Source organism: Zonotrichia albicollis, chromosome 17 (genome assembly GCF_047830755.1).
Source record: "Zonotrichia albicollis isolate bZonAlb1 chromosome 17, bZonAlb1.hap1, whole genome shotgun sequence".
Classification (NCBI taxonomy): domain Eukaryota; kingdom Metazoa; phylum Chordata; class Aves; order Passeriformes; family Passerellidae; genus Zonotrichia; species Zonotrichia albicollis.
In genome coordinates, this window is record NC_133835.1 from 4551649 (window position 1) to 4577528 (window position 25880).

At 42.7% G+C, this 25880-nt stretch overlaps 1 protein-coding gene across 11 annotated transcripts in view; it reads left to right on the top strand.

The window, feature by feature from the left end:
- PTPRT (protein tyrosine phosphatase receptor type T) overlaps positions 1-25880 on the top strand; it is a 477859-nt gene that overhangs the window by 359347 nt on the left and 92632 nt on the right. For all 11 annotated transcript variants that reach the window (XM_074553619.1, XM_074553620.1, XM_074553627.1 and 8 more), the window contains exons 12-13: positions 15701-15974; positions 25013-25049. In XM_074553619.1, coding sequence (XP_074409720.1) covers positions 15701-15974; positions 25013-25049 — 311 coding nt within the window. The remainder of the gene's footprint in view (positions 1-15700; positions 15975-25012; positions 25050-25880) is intronic.

The window sequence follows — 25880 nt, forward strand, 5'->3', positions numbered from 1 at the left end:
CCTGCTCTGTGTGGTGGAGCTGTAGGACACTGCAGAAGGACGTTTGAGAAGAGCCTGCAATTATTTTGGGGCGGGGTTCAGAAAATAGAAAACTTTTTTGTTGGAGCAATATGGTTTTGGTCTCTCTTCCTGTGGTTCTCAGAGGTATATCAGTAAATAATATGTGATATGCTTTAGCATGCTGCCAGCACACAGGTACAGATGGATCAGTTTATTAATTTACATCTTAAAGGAAATACATAAATCTGAATAAGAGAAGAGAGTTTAAATATTTAAAATATATTAAGAAGGAATGAGCAAAGGTGAAATAAATATTTTCATATCAACAGCCAGCCAGGAGGAAAAATTAATTTCTATAGACCAAGCCTCGTGTTACACTTGAGCATTATTATTTGATTATTGATCTTCCAAGCATGAAATAAAGGGAAATTTTGTTATACATGATGCTAAAAAATTTAAGAGAAGTCAGCTGTAGTGTTATTTACAACGCACCTAGCAACAGTGGGTTTTTTCTGGTTTTATACTCAAGCTATTCTCCCAGGAAAAAAAATTATTGGATGTATCTGTGTACTTAGTTTTACTCATTATTGCACGTAGGAATACTTTCCTAGAAGGAAGGGCCATGCTGTTGCTTCCATCTTATGTTAGAGAACTGAAAGTAGCTGAAACTTGTCCTTCTATCTGCAACAAAGTAAAAATGGAGAAAATTTGTAGCCATTGGCTCGGAATTTAATCTCCAGGTAATTCTTCATTTTCTGTGATTTTGGGCATTATCTGCTCAACTTGAGCCTGCCTTTCCTGCATCCCTCTCCCTGCATCTTTTGTCTGATTCTGCCTTTACTGCACAGTAGTTCTGCCCAGCCTTACAAAGGAGTTGTTTGCAAACCCAATGACCTTGATTCTGTGGTGGAGAAACTCTAAATTCACAATCTCTGCTGGTGCTTTTGTTTTGCTTTGCCACTGGTGACTTTGGTTTGTGGATCCCCATTGGTACAGAGGGAGCAGTGCTGCTCAGATCTCTGCAGCCTCTTAGTGGCATCACATGAGCCTGCCTCAGGCAGTTATGCTGAAAGTTGATTCATTAATGCCACAAAAGGGTGGCAGTTTCTAGTTCTTGAAAATCCCACAGAGAGAACCTTGTATATGAAAATTAGGACTAGAGTGAAGGACCAGCAAAACAATAAAAAGGGCGCTAAGGGTGAAATTATCATGCCCTTGGGTAATTCAGAAAGTTAGATCCCCTTGAAAGGCACATTCTTAGTACTTGGAAAGGAAAATTCCTGGTGTGCTTTTTCTGAGTTCCTGTTTAAATGTCTGCATCACATGAGTTGATTCAATACAGGGCAAGCAGTCGTCACTTTTAATTTTGTACTATTTAATGTCATCTTTTAATTTTGTACTATTTAATGAGAAATGAGATTATCAATCTAGGCTTCTGATATTATAAGCCAAATTATCTGTGTTAATTAACATCTCCTATAATATACCTCAGGGATATTGTTCGGAAATCATTCAAGCTGAGTTTCTCCTGCCTGACACTGTGCCTTCAATTTAGCTAAGAGTTTGGAGGTACATAACAAGTTTCTTCTTAAAGATGAACTAGAGCTACATTTTCTTCAACTGTGTGTGAATATGAGAGCAGGAAATTGAGAACTTTGGTGAAAGGCATTAAGTACTTGAAATTATTATGAATATTAGAGATGCTTTGCTTATTGTATCAGGAGAAAAGCAAAATGGAGATACAGGTGTGTAAGGTACAACCATAAGTATCAGAAAGGAATATTTAGTTTTTTGTGTAACATGGCAGAATTCATTGAATAGAGGCTTAAAGATTCAGGTGTGAGTCCCAAAAAGCAAGGCTAAAGGGCATTGTGGGTCAATTTTCTCATCTGGTACAGGAAATGCATTTTCCTACTGGATCAGCACAATGTGCAATTGAAATTCAGCCCCCTAAAGGGGACAAATCTGCCTTTTACCATTTTTCAGCCATCCAGACCATGGCCATTTTCACAGCCTGGGTGACCTGCTGTGTCTTTGACCATTCCACAGGGAGCTTGGCAGCAGGCAGAAATGGGAGAGGAAAGCCATAAAATTGGTGTCTATTTGAATGATAATATTTTAACAATCAAGTTACATGTGGAGCAAATTCTTTGGTGCCAAGCAGTGTTTTATTAGTGCTACAGGGAGACCTTTGCTAACAGTTTTTATTGTTGTGAAGACCTGAGGATACTGAGTAGGAGAAAGGAGGTTTTTTTGCATGAATCTTTTATGCTGAATATATAAACTGTCAGATTTAATTCTAGCAACCAACAGGTTAATGAATTCTGAGCTTTAAGCTGATAGTCACAAATTGATGACCATTTCCTCACATCAGCCTGTCACCCTGTTAGATAAGGGAACAGGAGAAAATACCCATGGCTCCAGTTTGAGGGTTCATTTTCCCAAGACATTTCTTTGCAGCTCTCAGAGCCCCTGTGCTCCTTCCTTGTTATCACAAAACAAAAGGGTAATAATAAACAACACAAAATACTTCAAAAATCAGAAACTCTGACTTCAGGAGGTGTCCTAGTACCAAGCCTTTGATAGCTTTTGGCTCAGACCCTTTGGTGGAATGAGCTGAGCTGGCCACGGCTGCTCAGGGGTGAGAAGCCCACAGGAAGGACCTTGGCTCTTTTGGAGAATCATCAAGGATGATTTACTTCATTGAAGCAGCTCCTTAAGGCACTTAAAATGAAATGGGATGAGTCTGAGCACAAGTCTTTGGCAGTTTTTCCCTCCTCAGGAGCAGTGCCTGTCCCAGGGTGAGGGTGCTGAGCTCAGAGGACAAATGGCCCTTCCTTTTCTTCTGCACATGGCAGGATATGTTCCCACAGGCAGGTGCCCCTTGGTGTGTCTATAACAACAGAAAAACACAATAAAAGGGAAGATGAGCAAGCTCTGCTTTGCTGCTGCAGACTAAGGCATTGCAGGATTTAATTATACTCCAGGTATATAAATTCAGGAAACATGGTAATGCTCCCGTGATTAAAATTATAGAGGGCCTAATTGAAAAAGCATAAACTGAATTGAAGAATTCCTAATTATAGTTTGCTTTGAGGTGTTAATTTCCTCCATAATGAATACATAATTTCTTGGAACTAGAAAATGGGGTTGCTGCACCAGTGCGTGGGATGCAGATGGAATGAAGGGATTATCATAAATGCAGCTAGACAATTCTCAGGAATAAACCTCTGCAGCCATGATGCTCTTCTGCCTCCCCATAATTTCAGCTCTTCTTGCACCGTGGAAAGCAGAGGCAGGAAGGGTGAAGGATTTGCTTGCAGTGCAAAAGGAAGGGGAAATAGGGCTGGTGTCATTCAGAGCAGCCATGGTGCAAGGAGAGAGGCAGAATGTGCAGTATTTCTAGTAAGAAAGTCAAGCAGTAAAAGGAGGAAATACCAGTTTGCCTTGTGGCCCACCTTGACAGGTCCCTGAGGAGCTGCAGGAGCTGATGTTGATGCAGGTTGAGGGCTTTTTTCTGCCAAAGGACACACAGCCTACATGTAATGTTTGCTCTTTTGTAAAGAATACTCTCGGTTTTGAAGGGAGTTGGTGGACTACAGGATTGTCAGACACAATCTCCTAACATTTAAATCCATCCCATTCCCACTGTGGTGGGGGTGGGAGGTGTTTATGGATTAATTTCTGCAGAGAAGTTGGGACTTTCCCACTCCCTCTATCCTCAATTTCCCTTCATTCTGGGGCAGGAGATCTTGTAGTGAAGGCACCATTTTAGATTTCTCCCTGGCATCAGAAGCATGGTAATTTTGCACTTTCTGAAAATCAAAACATGTCCAGAAAAGGTGGGAAGGAGCTGGTGGATACTCCTGCAGCTTCAGGTGCTGAAAATCTGTGCTAGCCTTCCCCAGGAGAGCTCATCATCACTGCACATTGACCACAGGAGTGGGAGTAGTTGAGTAATGAAGTTTATCAGAAGGTTGTAAACAGAGCAGGTTCTCTCTTTTTTCCCAGTGTTTTTCTTAGTCTCTTAATTTAAAAAATATCCAAACAGACATGACCTCAATACAGTTATGGTTCTAGTGTTTTTTAGTGTTCTGTCTTAAGAAAAACATCAGATTCTTCAGTGTGGGTTTTCCCTGCGTGGTAGCTGTGGCTGTGGAAAAGGCAGAGGAAGCTTGAATTCCCAGCTAGATTATTTCTGCATCCAAATGAACCTAATTTGATGGAAGCCATTGGAAAAACCCAAATTAATTCCGACTGAGAATATATGCAAATACCCCCATCCTCTTGTTCAAGCTGCTGCTTTCATGGAGGGCATGGCAGAAGGTGCTGGACAGTCCCAGTAAGGGTTTGCTATGGTCTCTCATTGCCCTGCAGGTTGTTCAAGAACCACTTTGGCTCTTTTTGTCCTTGAAAAATCCTCCTGGTATTAAACCAGCACTTGCTGAGGATGACAGGACCTCAGTCAGCGATGCCTGTCTAATACAAAGCAGCATTAACAAAACAGAGGTGGGGTTTGGCTTTTTTTTTTTTGTAGATTAAACAGATGGCAGGTGGCTCAGGAGGGAAGGGACACCTCCAAAGCCACTCACATCAGCTCCTGTTGCAGTGAAAGCTATATCTGTCTGCGCTCATTATCTCTAATCTGCCAGCAGAAAACAGCATTGAGCTGGAGAGGGGGACTGGGCCAGTTCCACCAGGGAGCAGCAGCTATTTTAGCAAATCTGGGTTGCAAGCCAGGTCAGATTTATGGAGATGGTTGAGATAATGGAACACTTTGAAGAGCTTTGAAATACCCTCTGGTTCTTTTTAAATTTTTTTTTCTATATTTTTAATTAATTTTTTCTTACTTTCCAGAAGATTAAATAGAGAATTTAAAGCATTTAAGAGAGTACAAGTAATATGACACATGTACAAATAAACAGATGTAAAAGCATGTTCTGGTGGGCTGGGGATGGTCTTTCTGAATTGCATCTTTTATTAAGGCAAAGACTGGGCCAGTTCCACCAGGGAGCAGCAGCTATTATGGCTAATCTGGGTTGCAAGCCAGGTCAGGTTTATGGAGGTGGTTGAGATAATGGAACACAGAGCTTTGAAATGCCCTCTGGTTCTTTTATAAATTTTTTTTATGTTTTTAATTAATTTTTTTTCTTACTTCCCAGAAGATTAGAGAATTTAAAGCATTTAAGAGAGTACAAGTGATATGACACATGTACAAGTAAACAGATGCAGGAGCAGCGTTCTGGTGGGCTCGGAATGGTCTTTCTGCAAGTCTGAATTGCATCTTTTATTAAGGCAAATGATCCAGCTGGGGAAAATGGCCCTTTAAGTGCACAAATCCTTCTTTATGGTCAGTGAATACAGCTGTGTTCTGAACAGCTCCTTAGGTTTTGTGCATTTCACCACATTGATGCTTGCTGTGGACAGGGGCTGTGGTGATGGCCAGACTTGCTTAGAGCTATATGGGAATATTTGGATTTTTGGATACCTTTCCATAGGCCCCTCAGTCAGAGAAGAGTCATGGTGGGTGGAACTTCATGAGGGTGGAAACATTGATTTTAATAGACATATTTATGTGTAGGTACACACAGGGATGTTTAGGTGTGCACATACAGAGTCATAGAAGCACAGAATGATTTGTGTTGAAGGGATATTAAAGTTCACCTGGTTCCAACTTCCCCTATCCCAGGTTGCTCAGAGCTGCATTATTTAATCAATAATTATTGGCACAGCATTGTTAGTGTTGTTTATGGTTCTGTTGGATCTTTGGTGCAATTTTAAGACAAACTCCAAGTCTCCAAACTCCTTTCCCAGCTCCTCCCTTATCCCTGCAAGTCACATCTCTAGTGATGCTCAGAACTCACATTTTTCTCCTTTTTTCCCCCTGATTGGAAATATTTGGTAGGAATAGCATGTGTTCAGCCTGGATACTCCAGACTCCATTAGACAGGACATATTGGCTGGTGGGTGGATGGAGGAATATTGGACAGGAAAGTGTGGATTTGTTTACACACAACTGATGCTGTGATATCAGACAGAGTCACATTCCCCATGCCACTGTTTATATATCTGCAACAGGGGGATAATTGCTGTAACTCAGGGGTCTGCCAGGATAAAATAAATGCAACCTATGAAGGCCATGCAATATTTGACATTACACTGTCACTTTTTATACTAAAAACCCCACCTAACTACCACCAAAAACCCCAACCAACCCAAACCAAACAATCCCCCCTACACAGACACCTTCCAACAGAGTTTTCTTTTTTTCAGTCAGCTGTGGGAGCTGTATGTGAGACTGCAAAGGAATTTCAGACAAAGCATCCTGGCCAAAAAGACAGCATTTCTTAGAGTGACACTGGCAGGATGCTTGTCTGCAAATACAAACATTTTGTTTGGGTTTGCTGTTTCCTCAGGCTTGACACAGTGAAATAAACGCTGCTGAAACAGAGCTCCAGCTTTTGGCTGGGGACAGCACAGCCCCATCCGTGTCCCCTGTGAGGAACCATGCAGGCATTAAACATCCTCACTTTTTCTAGAGCCCATTCCAATCACTGGAGAAACTTAACAAAGCCTGAAATTTCAGCAGTAAAAGAAGGCCTGTGTGAAAAGGGTGACTCCAAATGGTTTTATCCAAGTGTGAAATCGTTACCTTTTGTTTCATGAATTCCAGGGTCTGACATGCCCTAGTAGTAAATTTGGAGCACTGAGCTGAATATGAGAGTGGAAGAAAATGTGAAGAGACTCTCTTCCCAGCCTTCTTGATTATTAAATGGATTTCATTATTGTTGGCTCTATCTCAGCAGGTTTTTTTTTCATTGCAATGGCAGTAATTACCATCTCTTCTTCCTATGCCATTTTTTACAAATTTGGCTGAATTTGAATCTTTTTTTTTTTGGGCATTCTTCAACTTTAGTTAACGTAGTAGAAGAGTTGTTTAATTTAAATGGCTGTTAAAAGAACATGCAAAAATAACTCCAAAATGAAGGCTCTGGTGTGAATAACTTTGCAATATGAGAGACTATTTCCTCAAGCAGCATCACTATTATCAGCTTTATTTTTGTGAATGCCTTGCAGATGTGAGCAAGCTGATTGATGGCAGTGCAGCCCAATATTCATGGGCCACTTTTTGAGTCTTTGAAACAGCCAAGCACATTCCAGAAGATCACATTGTAGAACAATCTCCTTTTTCCCCCCTATTTTCTGCATGTTTATTGAAAGCAAACCTTGACTTCAGCATATTGTATTCTGCATGGAGCTGTTCCAGAGTGCAATGGAAACAGCAGCAATCTTTAATTGATTTTAATGTGTTTTGAATCTGTTCTTAAATAGACAGAAAATTGCAGAACAGAGCGCTGGGTCCTGTCAGTGTGTCCTAGGTGGCTGTGAAACTCAGTTCATTATGGTTTGTAGATTACTTTCAGAGCTTCTGATTAAAAATGCTGCTGGAGGGTGACATTTCAGAATATGTGAAGGCAGTAACTCAGTTCTCAGGAATATATTGGCACCTGTTGGCACCCAGAAGACTTTATGAACTTGGGAGCTCTCTGGGGAATTGACTCTTGGGTGCCTGAATGTTTGATTGCAGGAGATGCCTGGCCAGGAAATTCATCCTTGGAGCCCAAGGAAAGCAGAGCTGCAGGGGGTGCTCAGAGCAATCAGTATCAGCCTTTCTGGCAGTTATCCCTTGGGATTTGTAAACTTTAGGGAATGTATGTTATATAAAGCTTTTTTGGCCTTGGGTTGTGTTGAATTTTTTTACAAAATCTCCCATATGCAGATTCATAGTGGGACTGGAGACTCATTGTGAGAAGGATTTATTTGCAGTTTAATGTCACCGTTTTTAGGGTAAATAATACAGAGTATTGATATATGGAGTACCTTTCTTCCAAATTCCCATTATTTTATTTCTTACTGTCTCTGTGGCAGAATTCAGGCTTTGATCTCAATGTCTTTAAGAGGGGGAAATAAAGATGTTGATGCTACTCTTGTGCCTCAGTGTGCATCACTGAAGGCAGCTTGGCCATAAAACAAGCATCTGCACTTCCAATGGCTAATCTGAATTCTAAATGTGGGTGTCAGGCAGCACATCAAACCCTCTCCCATCCCAGTATCCTGGGAGATGGCTTCATACTGTCAGAATAAATGTGATGAACCTTCATGGATATATACAGATATACTTACTTTGGCTCAACCAAATTTAACAGGATCACAAGTTAAATGGAATAATCAAATGATAAAAAAGCTGGTGCTCAGTATCTGTAGCTGGAGTCCTGTGTGGCACACAAGGGGAAAGCAGCTGAAGTTGTTGTTGGTTCCTCTGTTTATTGTACCTTTGTCCCTGTTCATGTGCTGTTGATGCCTTTTCTTTACCTCTGTGCAGGTCAGACAGTATTTGAGGTTTATTTACATGTGTTTTGGTGGCCTTTTTGGAATAGTTAGATCTGTTCCTTCCATAGAATATGTGCAGGAGTGGAAATTCAACATCCAGCTCCACATCAGCTGCTACGTCCTGTAGCCATGATATTTTCTGAAAAAATCCTTTCTTTAGGATTTTTCCTCCTGAGAAGCTGAGAAGCCTCAGGAACAAAATGTAAACAATGATTATCTGCTGCTGTGGAATGCAACAGGTGCATCTGTGATTGGTCTCATGTTGGTTGTTTCTAATTAATGGCTAATCACAGTCAGCTGGCTCAGATTCTCTGTCCCAGACACAAGCTTTTGTTATCATTTTCTCTCTTTTTCTATTCTTAGCCAGCCTTCTGATGAAATCCTTTCTTCTATTCTTTTAGTATAGTTTTAATGTAATATATATCATAAAATAATAAATCAGCCTTCTGAAACATGGAGTCAGATCCTCATCTCTTCCCTCATCCTCGGGCCCCTGTGAACACGGTCACACATGGGGAGGCACAAATTCTTCCTTCATTTGCTCATTTTTGTCCTTCATTCTTTGAATTAAAATAAGCAGTAACAAGGAAATCACTACTCTCTTTATTTCCTGTAGCCTATCAAATAGTTTCTCTGGCATAATGTGTTCATCTGAGTTAGAAGTTGGAAGTTCCTGTTCTCTGTAGGATGAACAACAAAACCAGCTCGCAGTAGTCTGCTAAAAAAAAAAGCACTACAAGATCAAGCTGTACTAATTGCCACTTATTTTTGCTCCCTGGGAGAAAATAATATTGGAAATAATATATGGCTGATAATAAATTTATGTGTTAAATGAAAATATATTAAATCTTTATATGATGCGAAGGAAAGTTTAATAACAAGATTGGTCCAGAGGGAGCATTCAGCTGCTGAAACATTGTTCCTTTTAAGCTTTAATAATTCAGGTAAGTGGATCACTGCAAGGTTACAAAGAAATTATATTCCTTTTCCTACCCTCTCATTATCAAGAGTGTAGAGAATGTTTCACCTTGTTGATGTGTCTAGATACCAAAGTGCAAGGGCCAGATGTTGAATGCTTTATGAAGAGCTCTGACTCAGCTTTTCCTCGCCATATTCCTGTGCATCCTACTTTGAGACTGGTCTTAATACTTAATTTTTGGACAAGTATTGTCTCGGTCCATCCTCCAAAAAAAAAAAAAAAAAAAAAAAAAAAAACCCAAAAAAACAAACAAAAACCCAAAAAACCTCAAGATCAGGGAAAGGAGAAGCCTGAGGCAAACAGAGAGATCTCCATCACAGCAATGTGCTGTGACTGGGAATGTTGATTTTTTTTCACACTGAATAGGGAACTCATAATTTAAAAAATTACCTTGTAGCTGGTGATAAGGGCACCTTTCATTCCTCTGCAGACAACACTTGTGCTGTGGCCCATTATGGTGGATGCTTTTATCAGTGATTTACAGCCAAGCTGTCAAAAACTTTTAAAAGCTTCTATTAAATTGATGTGGATTTATCTATCTAAGGCCTTTGAAATTTATAAAGGAGCCCAGTTTTGGCCTCCTTTTCTAATCAGAGTGTGCAGCTGCACACAGGGCACTCAGCTCCCCAGCCTGCTAGGAGGTCAGGCATTTGTTTTGTGGCCCAGGTTTGAGAATCCCTTGAGAGCTGTGTGCAGAGCAGAGCCTGTGGATGTTTGGAAAGCAGTCCCTGGTGTTTTTTACAGGGACAGCAGCATTATTTGGCTGCACCAGAGTGGGCTGGGGTGGCACTGGGAGCACAAAGCCTCTCCTAACCAGCACCACCCTGCAGCACATCCATGTGTGTGTTTGATTGCAGTGCTTCCAAATGTGCTCTGACATTAAAAACTGGAATGCAGGAGTTAGTGTGGCTGTATCATCTTTCATTCCAGTGGCACTGAAGTTGTTATCTTGTGTAGGAGTTTGAATGCTCTGTTTTTGTTGTCTCTTTTGATGTCATTCCTGTGGATGACACTGACTCTCGTATCCAGCTGGGTGTTTGCAGCCAAGGCTTTGATTCCTGCCAGGAAAGCCAGGGCAGCTGATACTGCTGCAGCTCTGAAACCTGAGGCAGGGAGAGCCCCAGGAGATCCCTAGTACTGCCTACCTGGTAGATGGAATCAGAGCTATTAGAATAGTTTTTATCCTATTAGATTTTTTTTTATCCTTCCCTCCAGTGCCATTTTTGGAAAACCACTCATCCTTTCTCTTGTCTGTAACCACACTGGTGATAGCACGGATAGCAAATGGCAAAGGGGAGACCCTGCTCAGCCCTGACCCAGAGATGTGATTGCAGCTGAAGGTTTTTCTTTTAGGCCACAAGGGCAGATCCTGCTCACCAAGTTTATCCTGAGTTAGTGCCCAGCCACCATCTTGGGGATTGTGGTGCATCCTACCAAGTTCCCATCTTCTGAGCAAAGCTGGATTAGTTTACTGTAGTAATGCAGGTGGTTTGCTAAACCTTAGGGTAGGTAATTGTACATTTGCTACTCAGAATTCCCACAGCAATTCCATTTGGGTGTAGGATTGGTGGGATTTTGCTCCAAGTTACAAGAGCACCTCAGTGCAGGTGTGGAAGCATTTGCTGTGCAGCACTTCATGGGTTAATGCAGAGAAGTTGGTCTCTGAAAATGCCCTAAAGGCAGGCAGGGAAATTCTGCTCCTAGGTGTAAACAAAATGGGAGGAGAAGAGAATAACTCAAAACAAAACAAAAAACCACAAAAAGCTACATTGATAGAAACAAAAAAATAGAGTCTGTGCCAGTCTGTGTCCCTGCTGTGGTGATTTTGGAATCCTGCCCTTCTGGAGGGTCTAGACAGATCAAAATACCAGGATCAAAACAGAAAGTGAGACCCAGAGTAACCAGCTAAAAGGGAGCCAGAGCTCAGAGTGATAATCTTCAGCCCAAAGCAAGCTTTGAACTCAAACATGCCCTTGGCTGCTCAACCACTTCCTCTGAGAGTGGCCAGGCTCAGAGAAGAGCAAGGCTGGAGGGTGCTGGACCCCAGCCAAGCAGTCAAGGCAAGGATGAGGGTGCTGTGTCTGTGAGAAAAACGCCATGAAACCCACCCTGAGTGTCACCAGAGGAGGGTTTTCAGCCAGAGGGAGCAGTGACAGCAGTGCTAGCTCAGATGCCTGTTCCATGGACAAGGAGTTTGAGCAGGAGATGAACAGGATTTTAACTTGAACACAAAGGGGAGAATTGCTAGACCCCAGCTGAATATTCGTGAGCACACCATTGTGCTTTCAGAGGAACCTTGATTCATTTCAAAAGAATAAACATTAAAAGTAAAATTTCAGGCCACTACAAGAGTGAGTTATCTCTGTGAAGGGAAGTGTGTTAACAGCTAAGTGGGAGAGAGAAAATGTGGAAGAATAGAGGCAAAGAGTATCAGTGACTGGGTTCTGTAGGTATCAAAACTCTTGCTCATGATGAAAAGTGTCTGTAGTGCTCTAATGATTGGGAAAGAGTTCAGTTACCTGGCAGTTCATGTCCCTGGGAGCTTCCCCTTCTCCAAAGGCAGTGCACGAGTTCATGGCTTGCAAGTGGGATAACTGAGAGAGTGAGTGTCACCCTCAGGTCTGGGAGAGAGGATGAAGGAGTTCTTGGCCTCTGTGTAGGCTGAAAGCAGATTAATCTATGTCTGTACATATATATTTGTCTATATATCTAAAGGAGACATTTCTATGACCAGAAAATGCAAGTGTTTCGGATTGGATGAAACAGAAACCACATGTTTTTAGGTTAGAAGGCATCTGGCAAATGTCCATAAAAGTGTCAGCTATAATTTTGCACATGGCTGACAAACAAAATGACAAACTTCCCCAGCAGTGTAGATTATTATGGCCAGAGAGAAGGGTCAGAGTAAGAATGTACACTGTCAGTAAACAGTGCCCAAACCAGTCCACTATGATTTGCTATTGCTGAGCTGAGGAGAGGGTTTGTATTGAACAGGCTTGCAGCTCCCACTGCATCCTCAATAATATTACTTAAAGTGTTGCTTGGAAACCTGGTTTTGTCATTTTAAAATTGTAAAATAAATAGCAGAGAAGGTCTAAAATAATTTATTAAAGGTTCTGATGAACTGTAGGAGGAGGACAGCTTTCCAAAATGTTGATGGGGCATCATTATAGGTTGCAGTCCATGCAGCTGGTGCTCCTGCTACAGAATTCCCAGAATCACTGGGTTGGAAGAGACCTTCAAGATCATTGAGTCCAACCCAGCCCCAACCCCTCACCCAAACCCTGGCACCCAGTGCCACATCCAGGCTTTGTTAAACACACCCAGGGATGGGGACTCCACCACCTCCCTGGGCAGCCATTCCAGAACTTTATCACCCTTTCTGTAAAAGCTTTTTCCCAGTCTCCAGCCTGTATTTCCCTTGGTGCAGCCTGAGGCTGTGTGCTCTGGCTGTGTCAGTGCTGCTGCAGACAGAGCCCAGCCCCAGCTGAGCACAGGCACCTTTCAGGGGCTGTGAGAGTGATGGGGGCAGCCCTGAGTCTCCTTTTCTCCAGGCTGAGCACCCCCAGCCACATTAGCAAACACCAGGGTAAGGACAGCTTTACTATTAAGTAACTCATAAATTGCTCATTCTTGTTCAGATTAGCTGGGATTGTGTCTGGCAGTGGGAATCAGATGGTTTCCAAGTTCTTTCCTGCTTGCCCTGCTGTCAGCAGAGCACGAGCCAGATCCCACAGGCCCCAGGCCCTGAGAATTCAAAAGCAGGAATGCCACTGTCACATTTTCTGGAAAAATCCCTTCTCCCAGGGTTTTTCTCCTGGGAAGCTGAGAAGCCTCAGAGAAAAGGAAAACAATTTTTATCTCATTTGCTTCTCCTGTGTTGTGCTCACATGTGGAATGTGTTTGGAGATTGTTTACCCACAGGTGATTGTTCCATTGCATTCTGCTGGGAGTTGTTTTCACTCTTTGGCCAGTCAGGGCCAAGCTGTGTCAGGACTCTGGAGAGAGTCACCAGTTTTCATTATTATCTTTATAGCATTCTGACTGTATCCTTTCTGTCTTCTTAGGTATAGTTTAGTATAGTATTCTTTAATGTAATATAGTATCATAAAGTAATAAATTAGCCTTCTGAGAACATGGAGTGAGATTAATCATTCCTCCCTGCCATGGGGCACCCCACAAATACAACACAGGAGCTGGGGTTTCTTCACTCCTGCATGCTGGAGGAGCCAGAACTCCTCAGAGAGCATTGATGAGCTATTGCCATGCTGGAAATCCCCCAGCCCAGTCTTTGTCCAGCAACGATCCTGTGAACGCAGGGACAATGACACACTGGGGCTGGTCCCAATCTCTCCATCCATCTCCCCTGTCTGCCTGAACAAAGGCCCAGCCTGACACAGACAGGTGAGGGCAGCACATCTGAATAACCTGACACCAAGCAAAATGACTGCAGCCCTATCTCTCTTTGTCAAGCGTGTGAGTGGTGTTAAACAGACAGTGAAACCTGCCTGGGTTACAGCAGCATGGAACTCCAGGGCTTTGGTAGCTGCCTGAGGAGGAAAGGAAAATAAAGCAGAGTGCATTTGAATGCTTTGCAAGCTCTGAGCCTGCAATAGTAAGCTAGAAATAACAAGATTGCTATTATATATCATAATGGCCAAAAGCTTAGCAGGAATCAAAAAGGATTACTATTTCATAGAGTCAGAGGAAATATGAGGAGTTGTTGCTGTTCCTTGAAACAAAAGTGGATTGAGAGAGCTATAAAGCCACCTGCTCAGTACATAAACAGTCCTTGAGGGAATGAAGGTAGAGGGAAACTTGCTATTGGGAATTAGAGCATTCTACATTGCAGGATATCCCCAAAAGAGGTCATAGAATGCCAGAATGGTTTGATTGAAAGGAAACTTAAAGCCCATCTAGTTTCAACCCCCTGCCATGGCAGGGACACCTTCCACTGTCCCAGGCTGCTCCCAGCCCTGTCCAGCCTGGCCTTGGGCACTGCCAGGGATCCAGGGGCAGCCACAGATTCTCTGGAAATCCTGTGCCAGGGCCTCACTGGGTCCTTATGAGGACATCAAGATATGAGGAAGGGCCAAAAAAAAGTGATGTTCAAGATTCTTTTTGGCCTAAATAGCTTTTTGCACCATGAAACTGTTCCCACAGTCACCTGACACCATTGCCACCTGCTCATGCTCTCCTCCACTGCAGCCACCATTTGGGCCAAGCAAAGAATTCATGTTACACTTTGGTGGCTGAAGGAGAAACCATCTGTTTGCCAACGTTCAGCACATTACAAATTCATTCGAGACTGGATATTTTATTAGTTACTCCTTTTCCTAGAGAGTGACATGATTGAAATCTGCTCTTTCACCCAGGTTGATCCTGATTTACTCAATTAAACCAACAGAGCACATGGGCAGCATCTTGTCCCCACAGTGACTTTCAGTGGCCACTGCCCCTGCTACTGCTGTGCCAGGAGCTGTGCTTGCTGGTGTGAAAAACCCCAGTCACTTGTTTTTAAAATTTTAAAAGTTTCATAGTAATAAAATGGCTATAAAAATAGTAATACAATTAGAGTAATAATAATTTGGACAAATTGAATTAGGATAATATGAGACAATAGGAACAGAGTTACAGATGTCCAGGTACCTTTTTCTGGGCAGCACGAGCCCAAAAAAGGACCCACGTTTGCAAAGGATGAACCCTTAAAAACAACAGCCTGTTGCATATTCATACACATCATACATGATGCACAAATTCCATTCAAACACAGGATTCAGTCTGGTCATCGTCAACTTCTTTCTCTTAATCCTAACAGCACCTTCGAGGTGGGAAGAATTTCATTTCTTCTGATAAGAGAGCAATAAATTCTTTTTCTCTGAAAGATTCAGGTGTCCTGTGGCTGCTATCTGGTGTGACTGCCCTTTCCTTTCTTAAAAAAATCCCACTAACATAGTTCTTATTTTAAATATAAAAGCTGCCTTTTAATTACAAGGCTACATTTATCATATCATTAAAATGTTTGTACAGCACTACTAATCAATACATCAAAATACATATGGTAAATATCTGCGTAGAGCTATATAATATATTATATGTTATATGTTATGTGTTATATGTTATATATTATATATTATATGTTATGTTATATGTTATATATTATTATATATATTATTATATATTTTTTTAATATATATATATAATAAAAACTTTTCACACTGGGATGCCTCATCTGTGTGTTTCTGACTTTTCTATGCTCTTGTCCTTTTATTCCTTGCCAACATTGAAGGCTCTGGGGTCTCTAATCTCACCTTTCTCTGTCTCTCCCAGTGTGTACCAGCTCGTTGTGAAGGAGGAGAAGCTGCAGAAAGCCCGGAGAGCTGCAGACATCATCGAGTGCTTCTCTGTGCCAGTGAGCTACAAGAACGCCTCCAGCCTGGACTCCCCACACTACTTTGCAGCTGAGCTGAAGCCCATCAACCTTCCTGTCACACAGCCCTTCACCGTGGGCGACAACAAGACCTACAATGGCTACTGGAATGCTCCTCTGTCTCCTCTGAAAAGCTACAGCATATACTTCCAGGCTCTTAGCAAGGCCAATGGAGTAAGTGCAGGGAAAATTGAGCTGCCTCTGTAGGTGTGGCTGCCTCTCTCTCTGTCCTCCTCATCATTCTCCTTCCTTCTCGATTGGATGCTGGTTTAACTTCTCCTTCTTATTACCCTCTTACAGAAATCTGATGAAAATCAAGCATGCCATTACTTGTCCTTCACTCAAATCTCCTCTCTCTGATGCTCAGATCCAATGAGAAATCTGTTGAGGACCCTGATTCTGTAAAGGCACATGTTGCCATGTGATTTACTAAATGAGCTGCTTAGAATTTAGATTTTTTTTTCTATCCTTCAATAAGCATGAATGTCAGAGTAGGGGCTATTGTGCTTTTAAGAGCCATAATTGCAGTATCTTGATAGTTCACAGTGCTTGTGATTTTGGAGGAGCTGTTATGAATTTGGATTACCTTGGAGCTTGCACTTGTCCATATCCTAATGCAGCACTTGTGGTTGGGAGTTCCAGCCTGAGGAAATCAGTTTCATCAGTGGGAACTGTCTGCATCTCTGTCCTACCCCTCTGTAATTCTGTATTTTTATATATTTTTACTCTGTGTTATTTGGTTTAAAATGCAGCCTGCCCAGGAAATGTAGCTCAACCCATTCTCAGACTCCAATGACACACAATGCCACAACACACCCCATCCCACCACAGGAAAACAGGAGGCCTCTCCTCCCTCTTCTCTTCCACCTGAGGGTAATTTGTGACTTTTTACCTCTCCTGTTTCAGGCCAGACCCAGCCTCAGTGGATCACTTTCCTCCCCTCTGGCTCCCCAGCTGTTTTTCCTTCATACATCACACAAGAGAATTTGCCACTCTGGCCTCCCGAAGAGTCCAAGAGCATTAACAAGGCATCACAAATTTGGGTAGCAGAGTCTGCTATTATTAGCATGTTTGCCAGTGCTTTCAGAAATTAAATTTTAACATAGATAAATTCTCTATGATATCACCCCTGAGAGAGAAAAATTACAAAAATCAGTCAAAGGTGAACAGTGCAGGCTTTAGTGGCTTTTACACCTGAAATGCAGCTGCACATTGCAGAGGACTGGGATGGTTTCACAGGCTGGCAGTGCCAAGGAGTGTTCACAACACATCTGAGTGCTTTACACCCTTCATTTATCACCATTTTCCTGCACAGCTTCAGCTGTGTGGCTGACAAGTACAAAATCTCTTCAACACTGTGCTGGTTTTCACCTTGCTTTCCTTTCTAGCCAATACAGTTTCCTCCAGCACTGCTCAGTTAATTCAGTTTTGGATTTGTCTTTATAAAAGAAATTGTGAATATATGTATATGTCTCTCTGTTTCTAGTTAGTTCCCCCATGTGTGATAGTTAATTGCTAGAGAATGGATCCCCAGGGAAGAAGAAACTTTATTTGCTTAAGTACAATATAATATTCCATAAATGGGTAGTGAGGATGGAAGTAGGCTTCCCTTGGTGTTCTGGATTCAGGCATCACTGGTGTTCCTGCTTTTCCTGCATCTCACCCTTCATTCCAGGTGTTAAGGACTCAAAAAAGGATTACTTGCTTGGGCTGTCCTAACAGGAGAGCTTTTTAAGCAGAAGTTAATCAAATAGTTTTAATGCAACAATGCACAGTTAATGACAGGATGAGAAGTGTCCAGCCAAACCCAGTAAATTCCTATTTGAGAAAGCAATTTCCTCCTGTATTAATCATGTATATATTTCTACAGGATATGCTTTATGTATCCTCAAAGTGTAGTGCTGTGGGTAAAAATATAGAGGAAATGCCCAAGAGTGGAATGTGGATCTTCAAAGGTGTAGCTTCTGCTCTGATCCCTTCTGTTTCTTGGTAAAATCATTAAGCCTCACATTTCAAATATTAGGGTCAATTTGCATCTGTGAATAGCAGGTTTTTGTTCCATTCCCAGAATTATTTGCAGGTACTATTTGTATTGTAAAGTTCTGAGCTTTCATTTGTCTGTAACCTGAGCAGCTTTGACTGGTCTTGGAAAATCCTTCAAATAATTACGGCTGCAAAATGGCATTTCCATCCCTGGAAGTGTCCAAGGCCAGGTTGGATGGGATTTGGAGCAATCTGGGATAGTAGAAGGTGTCCCTACCATGGCAGGGCATTGGAACTGGATGGTCTTTAAGGTCACTTCCAACCCAAACCATTCCATGATTTTTGTTGAAGCACACCTGCAAAAAAACTGCAACAATAACAATTTAGCAGGGTTAAAGTAGAACCTTATGTTCCCTTACACATGAAAAAACTTAACAGAACATTGCCACTCATTTTTTAATTAGGATATTCCATAGTTTCATTAATCACTGACAGTTGTGGAATGATGAAATTTCTTCCCACACCTGGAAGCTGCAATGAGAAGCCTTCATGCAGCGAACCAGAACATCTTCTTTTGGAAACAGAGGGCTCTGGGGAGGGCCTGATTTCAAGAAACAGCCTGGATTTGGTCAAAAAGCTTGATGAGGAGGAGGTTAGGAGTGTTGTAGGAGCTGTGCATTGTTTGAGCTCCTCTGTACATGGAGGGCTGTGCTCATTCGGTGTTCCCGTCTGCTCTGCAGCCATTAGATCTGATTGTTACACTGAAAGGAACATAATTAACAGCTGGATGCAAAACAAGTGTGGCAAATTGCTGCAGAGGCAGATCACCAGCTCTTCTGCCTTCTCTTGTGCACTGCTGTGGTTGTCTCAGAGTGCGAATGGAAAAGCTGGGGCTGGCTGGATCCATCTCCTGGGCACTTTGGTCACCGTGGTGCTGCCTCCAGACTGGAATCTGAGCAGAACATGGTGAGACTGGGTTCTTTTCAGATTTGTAGCACAAAACACTTCCAAATCATGTGAATTTCTCTCCCAGACACTGCTGAGAGCCAGATGCTGAGCTGAAACGTGGCAGAGTTTGAAGTGAGAGAGGGGAGGAGGAGGAAGGGCTCACAGAAACTGCAGGCTTGGTGGCTGTGGGAGTGAGGAGCACCAATAGTTACTGCTCAGGTGATGGAAGGAGTCAGCACAAGAGGTGGCACAGAAGCACGGGGCACATTTGGCTTGGCTGTGCTCTGGCAGGATCTCCAGACAGTGTCACAGCCATCCAGGTAGGGATCTGATGTTTGCTGCTTGTCCTGGTGCCACCTGCTACAGATGGCTGCCTGACAGAGCATGAAGGTTTGCTTGTCTGGAAACCCTCCCTGAGCTCAGCCCCTTTCAAACTCCAGCCCTGCCAGTGTTTTTCCCTCTGGAAGGTGAGGCTGTGACCGTGTTCACAGGGGTTCTTGGATGAGGGAAGAGACGAGAATGTTGACTTCATGTTTCAGAAGGCTTGATTTGTTATTTTATGATATATATTACATTAAAACTAGACTAAAAGAATAGAAGAAAAGTTTCATCAGAAGGCTGGCAAGAATAGAAAGCAAAGAATGATAAAGCTTCTGTCTCAGACAGAGTCCGAGCCAGCTGACTGTGATTGGCCATTAATTACAAACAACCAACATGGGCCAATCCCAGATGCACCTGTTGCATTCCACAGCAGCAGATAATCATTGTTTACATTTTGTTCCTGAGGCCTGTCAGCTTCTCAGGAGGAAAAATCCTGAGGAAAGGATTTTTCATGAAAAGATGTCTGCGACATGAGGCCAAGTTGACAACCCTGTGTTACTCCTCATCCTTACAGTGGCTCAATAATCAAACTGGTGCTGCAGGTTTGGTTGTTCCCAGGTCTTTTTCTGGTTGCAGATCCAGCACCACACTCCAATGGGGAGAATTTTTGGCCGCTATGTAAAACCTGCCTGAATTTTTGAGCAGCTCAGAAACCAGAGCTCCTTAAAAAAAATCCTTTCTGGAGCTGCATTTTACCTCATTGAGTTAAAATGAAATTTTTAACAGCACAGTTTGCAATCAATAACTCTTGGCCATTTTTCCTTGAAATGGGAGATGAGCAGGAGCGTGTGTAACACAGCTGGGAGTGATGGGGGGATGCTGCCAGCTGCTCTGCCAGCCTGGTGGTCCAACAAGTGACTGATGTCTTCAACCCAGAATTGTGAAAAGTAGCACTGCAGGAATCAATGAGAATATTATTTTTTTGAGGGAATGATAGACTCTACCGAGATTCCTATTGATTTTTTGCCTCTCTAATGACTTGTACTACATGCACAATCGGGCAGCTCATTATTATCAGGGGAGTTGAGGCCGGATTTCTTGATGCTGACAGGTCTGCTCACAGCACACAGCATTATTCCTCTGGGACATTTGGGAGGTATGGATAGAGCTGCCAGCAGAGAGATGCCATTCATCCCTCTGGAGATGGCCATGAAAAAAACAGGGAGGTTGAGTTCAGCACAAGCTGTGCTCTGAAAGATGAAATGGCACCAGGGCTGCCTGCATCACTTGTGTGAGGTACTAACCAGCTCGGTGTTCAGGAGGATTTTGGATGAACAGTTTATCCACTTACATTCTCTCCTTCATAATGTCATTTATAAAGCAGCTATGGGAACATTTCACTCTTTGTATGCCCCTGTTTCTACATCTGTTTGACCAGAGGATGTGGACCTGAGTGTTTTCTGCATAATAAATAAAATCCTCCTCCAGCCTACATAATTTTTGAGAGGTTGAGAGGAGTGGGTATCCAGTCATCAACTACAGATCATTGACATGACTTCCTATTGTAAATAATAAAAGCCCTAACCACTTTGTTAAACCTCCCTTCTCCAAATGACACAGATACTAAAAAAAAAAAGAGCTGATAATTGGAATAGCAATAATAGTCTTTGGAAGGAAATAGCAATTTCCTGGAGCTGGCAATAAAAATTATAGGGGAGTCCATTGACCCTGCACAGATATATTTTAAGACTGCAAACCACTGGCTGCAATGGCATAGAAAATAAACACATAGTTTAGATTGGGCAAAATTTGTTGAGTACCAAATGAATAACTCCTTAAGGCTGGGCAAACCCATGGTTTCTATGCTGTGTGAAGCAGGTTGCCAACAAATTCCATGTTCAGCTCTGGGACGTGGGGAACTAAAGGTGGAACTGAGGCCAAGGAGAGAGTGGTGATTCCTTGTCTAGTCCATGCACCATCAGCAGACAAAATTTCCCAGTTTGAGGTGCCTAAAAATCTCTGCCTGTTGTAGGGCAGCCCCCATGGCACACCTGGGGACAGCAGGTCCTGCTGGGGCTGGCAGGGGGCTCTTGAGGCAAGGCAAGCTCTGCTTGACTTCTGCAAAGTCATAATCATAGTAAAGGAAAGGGGAAAATGGTGGGTGTGAAAACAGATGGATGAAAAAGCTTTGCTGCTTTCATTGTTGTTGGTAGTCTGTAAACAGCAAGCTGTCAGTTTCAAAGAAAAGGGGGGAAAAAAAGATCATGTGGCTTTTTAGGTTGTGAAGATGCAGCTGTCACATAAACATATGTCCTGCTGCCCTCCTAGCCCTTTTCTGCAGAAAATTGTTCCCATCCAAACACTGAAGAGACAGAGGCAGAACTCATTTTGTTATCGTGCATTTCACTTGAGTGAAATGCGCATTTAGGAACCTCAGTAATTAGTAGACAGCAGCAGCTCCTTTGCTTCCAAAATGAAAGAATAAAGTTATGTTAAAAGAATGTTTTAAGCAGCCCTGGAAATGCAGGGGGAGGCTAAAGCAGGCTCATGGTGTGCAGTACCCAGGCTGTGGGCAGGAGCTGGGTGGGCACAGAGGGCTCACAGAGGGTCCCTGGCTGTGCTGATGGAAGGGGCAGGAACAGGCTGCAGCACCCTGACACACACTGCTCATATCTGCCCATCCTGTGTGGACTGAAAAATACAGCCAGGCGTCAGCCTTGAGTGAGGGCACTCCATACTCTTCTTTTATTCATTGGTAAATAAGTTCCAGAAAGCAAATTTCCATCAGTGTTGAGGTAGGAGGTGGATGGGCTCATTTTGCAGGGAGCTTTCAGGGTGTGGAGCATGTTGGAAAGTGAGGTTGGGTCAGGAGCTGCAGGATGTGGCCATGGAGTGTTTTCCTGTTCCAGGATCTCAGTTAAAATGTGCCTACATTGATCCATTACTGTTTGGCTGTAAAATGTCTGCCTTAACCTGGCAGTGATACAGAGCTGAAGCAGTGCTGGCATCTTAATTTAATTTATTCCTGTGAGTTCAGCCATAGCATGAAACAGATATGCAGAATATGTTGGCTCTCTAGGTATCATTAAGATTGCTGTAGATATATAAGGCCTTGTAAAACTTCTGCGGTATCATAAAATGTGAAATAAGTATTGCAGCATTTGAAAGAATATTCAGAAATACCACAGAGACTGAATTTTGGGAAAATATTTGGGGTTTTTTTCTAAAACTTCTACTATTATGTCTTTATTTAATTATTTTTTGCCATTGCTTTAGGTAAGCTAGATGGACCATTGATAATTACCAATATTGTTTATTCCTGTTTTGCTGGTGGCTAAAGAGAAACACCTTGCAGTGACAGGACAAGAAGCAGTGTGTACAAATTCAAAGATGGGAAATGTAGCTTGGGGGAGAAATATAAAAATAAAAGCATTGTCCCTACCTATGGCATTTTAAGGTGCATTCGAACCCATTAACATTCTATGATCTTTACTGTGTACAGGAAAGAGCCTTGAAGCAAAAGTAATATTTTTCAGAAAACAAACATGATTGTGGGAAACTGGGTTTTGTGTTTTTTGGGAGGATGATTAGGTTAGTTGGGGTTTTTTTTAGTTGTTTTGAGTTTGGTGGTTTTTTGGGTTTTTTTTTTTGGAAGGGGGCAATGTATTTATTTATTTTGTTCCTTCTTAAAAAGATTCATGCAAACTTACAATGCTCAGTATCAACCAAAGAAAAATAGAGTAAATTGAAAGGGATCTCATTTTTATGAGTCACTAAAGAGATGAGCAGTGGAGAGCAATGGAATAATCAGCCTTAACCCAGAATATGGATTAAATTCAAGTATTTACACTTTAGCACCCCTGGGAGCTGGTGTCTGTGCAGGTCCTTTTATGCTTTCCTCCCCAGAAGATGCAGTTTGAAATGAAGTTCTGAAGTCCACACCTTGTTCCTGTAGCTGTTGTTTTGGCAGTGCCAGTTCTAAGAGCTGTGGCCGTGCTCAGTGCAGCCATCAGTGGGTGCAGATGCAAACAGAGCAAATTCTGTATTCCCAATCACCCTGTGGGAGGGTCTCATGCAGGAATACACACATGTCCAAATGAGATTATTCTAGACTCTTCTTTTTCCAGCACTGACTAATTTCTCCAGCTTTCTGTTACATTCTGAAGCCAGCAGAAAGCAACAAATACACAAGAAAATGGGAGCAAGTGTCCACCTACTTGCAGACTGCAAAAATCCTGTCTCTTAATTTTTTATTTTACTCTTCCTTGTTGATTTTCCAGCTCACCTTGTAAATCAGAAACTACATCAGGACCTGTCTGTCTTTGGTTCCCAGCACTATGTGCAGAGCTCTGCAAACAAAGCTGTGTTTTTCCTGCTCCATACATCCCAAGCAGCAACAAAGACTTTGGATTTGCAGAATAACTGGGAATTCCAGCTCATTGGAATGAGGGGAGTGGGTAGCTCTGTGTGCAGCTGTGGTGACTTTGTAGTGCCAGTGTTGGTGCAGGTTGTGCAGGGGGGGATTTTGGGGGGGAAAAAGGGGTGTAAGCAGAGATGTCTGATTACAGAGACATCTCTGGTTACACCCCTCTGTGTAATCCCAGGCTTGCTGGGATGAACAGGGCTTCAGTCCCACTCTGGACTGGGAAATAGACATGACTGTCCTCGAGGAGCCAGGAATTCCTGAAGAGAGTTTGAAGGCAAGGTCAAAGGAAAGGTTTGTCCTTCTGGGTATCTCATTGCTCTTAAGCTGCACACAGTGTGCCTTATTATCCAGATTGTGTGGCGTCACAGGAAGGGATCAGAGGGAATTGCTCCTGTGATTCCCAGCATTTCCCAGCATGGATCCTGCAATCATCCCCTTCCTACGTGCAACAAAAGCACGAGGAGAAAGGCACAGTGTGTGTCTGCTCCAGCCAAGGAGGATTTGTCACAGATGGAGCAATTTTCTCCAAGAGCAAATTCAGATTTGCGCCAGGTTTGTCCAGTTGTTTGAGGATGGAAGGAGGTGCTCAGCAGTGCTTGCTTTGCTGGGCTGTTGTTTCCAGAGCACAGACAGCATCCATATTAATGGAGCATTGTCAGCACAGTAATTTATGCTGGATTCATTACACCTGAGACGTGTAGAGGCATAAAGTGCTCTGCAAGCCTTGCAGCAGATTAGTGCCTGACAGAGGCAGCTCTTTAGCAGGCAGCACATTCCCATTTGGATGGCAATCACAGGCTGGGCAGCAGCAAGCCCTGCCAGGAAGGGCTGAGCAATGAGGAGCTGGGGACTCCACAGAGGTTGTAGCAGCAGAGGTGGCCTGAGAAAGCAGCAGAGTCTGAGCTGTTTGTGAAGCCAAACCCAACATTTGGATCCAAATCCCATTTCTGCAGCTCTGCAGGCTCCAGAGCTCTGCCATGAGGAGCTGCAGTGGTGAGGGTTGTTGGAACAGCTCATTTGGCAGAGGCAGCAGCACAGAATGTTGGTCTGCTCCACATCCATCAGAGAGCTGAAATATTCAAATTACTTCTTCGGTGTCTGTTTGCCATGTGTTTAAATAAATACCCAATTTGCAAAATTTGCAGTAATGGTGCATGAAAGTGAGATGTACAGTGGTGTGTACTTTTGACCCAAGGCTTGTCAGTCTATTACAGAGCAGGTAATTTAACTGGGAAATTCTATTAGCTAATCAGGCACTTGTGTGGGACCCATCACTCACATGTGGAGCGTGGAGAAACGTGCTGTCACTCCCAACTTTTCAACACTTAAGAGAACCAACTGCAAGCAAGTCCACTAGTGTGGAGCGTTTTATGCAACAAAAACTGTTGGTGGTATTTTCAAAGATGAAGTGCAAGAAAAGATATATATGTATTTTTAGTAGCTTTTTAAAGGAATGTGTGTTTACTGTAGATGGGCAAATTACACGCTGTGATGTTTTCCTATATATTTTTCTTGTGTTTTTTTTATTTTTCAGGAAACAAAAATCAACTGTGTCCGGCTGGCAACAAAAGGTATGTGGGTCTCTCTCTTTCCTGCAAAACACAATACCAGAAATGTAAAAACTACAGTGGTGGCACAACTTGATTACAGTTCCTAGCCATAGAACCAGCCTCTTTATTTCCTCTTTTATTTTATTTTTTTAAAAAAGGAAGATTGCCAAGGCAGAACAACAATTTCTAGGACCACTCCACTATATTTGTGGCCTCTGTTATTTTTTTAATGCAGGGTATAATTCTCTGTGGTTCCTCCTTCCCCTCATTCTGTTGACAGCTTTTCTGTCCTGAGGACTGTTCTTGCTGTTGGTAGAACATCACTGAAAAAGTGACATTAACTTCTCATTCAATTTGTTCTCTCCACAACTGTACAAAGTAGATAAGAGGAGATCTCGTGTAAGCCTAACCTTGTACACAGCGGGGCACAATTCTTACATCATGCCATTTTCATGGTATAATTGAACAAACATTCCTGATTTCCATTGTGGTGAGCTCAGAACAGAGCGAGCTGACAGGTCACACAGAGCAAACCCAAAACAGCCCCAGGTTGGTTCACAAGGTGCAGCTCCTGAGGGACCAACAGTGACAATGCCTGAGCTCCTTCTCTGAGTTTACTGCTTTTAACAACTCTTCTAAAGATTTCAAAATCACCCCAGGGCCTACTTTTCTATAAAAGATGTCAGACACCAATTGATTTGCAGCACACAGTAGCTGTAAAAGATTTCCCCACCACAAGTTGTAGTGTGCCAAGGAGCTGTGGGGAAAGGCTGGGGTGCTGCCATGGGCTGTGCTGCAGGTGCCTCTCCATTTCCAAACTTGGCTTTGCCAGCTTGTGCTCTTGCTGCTGTG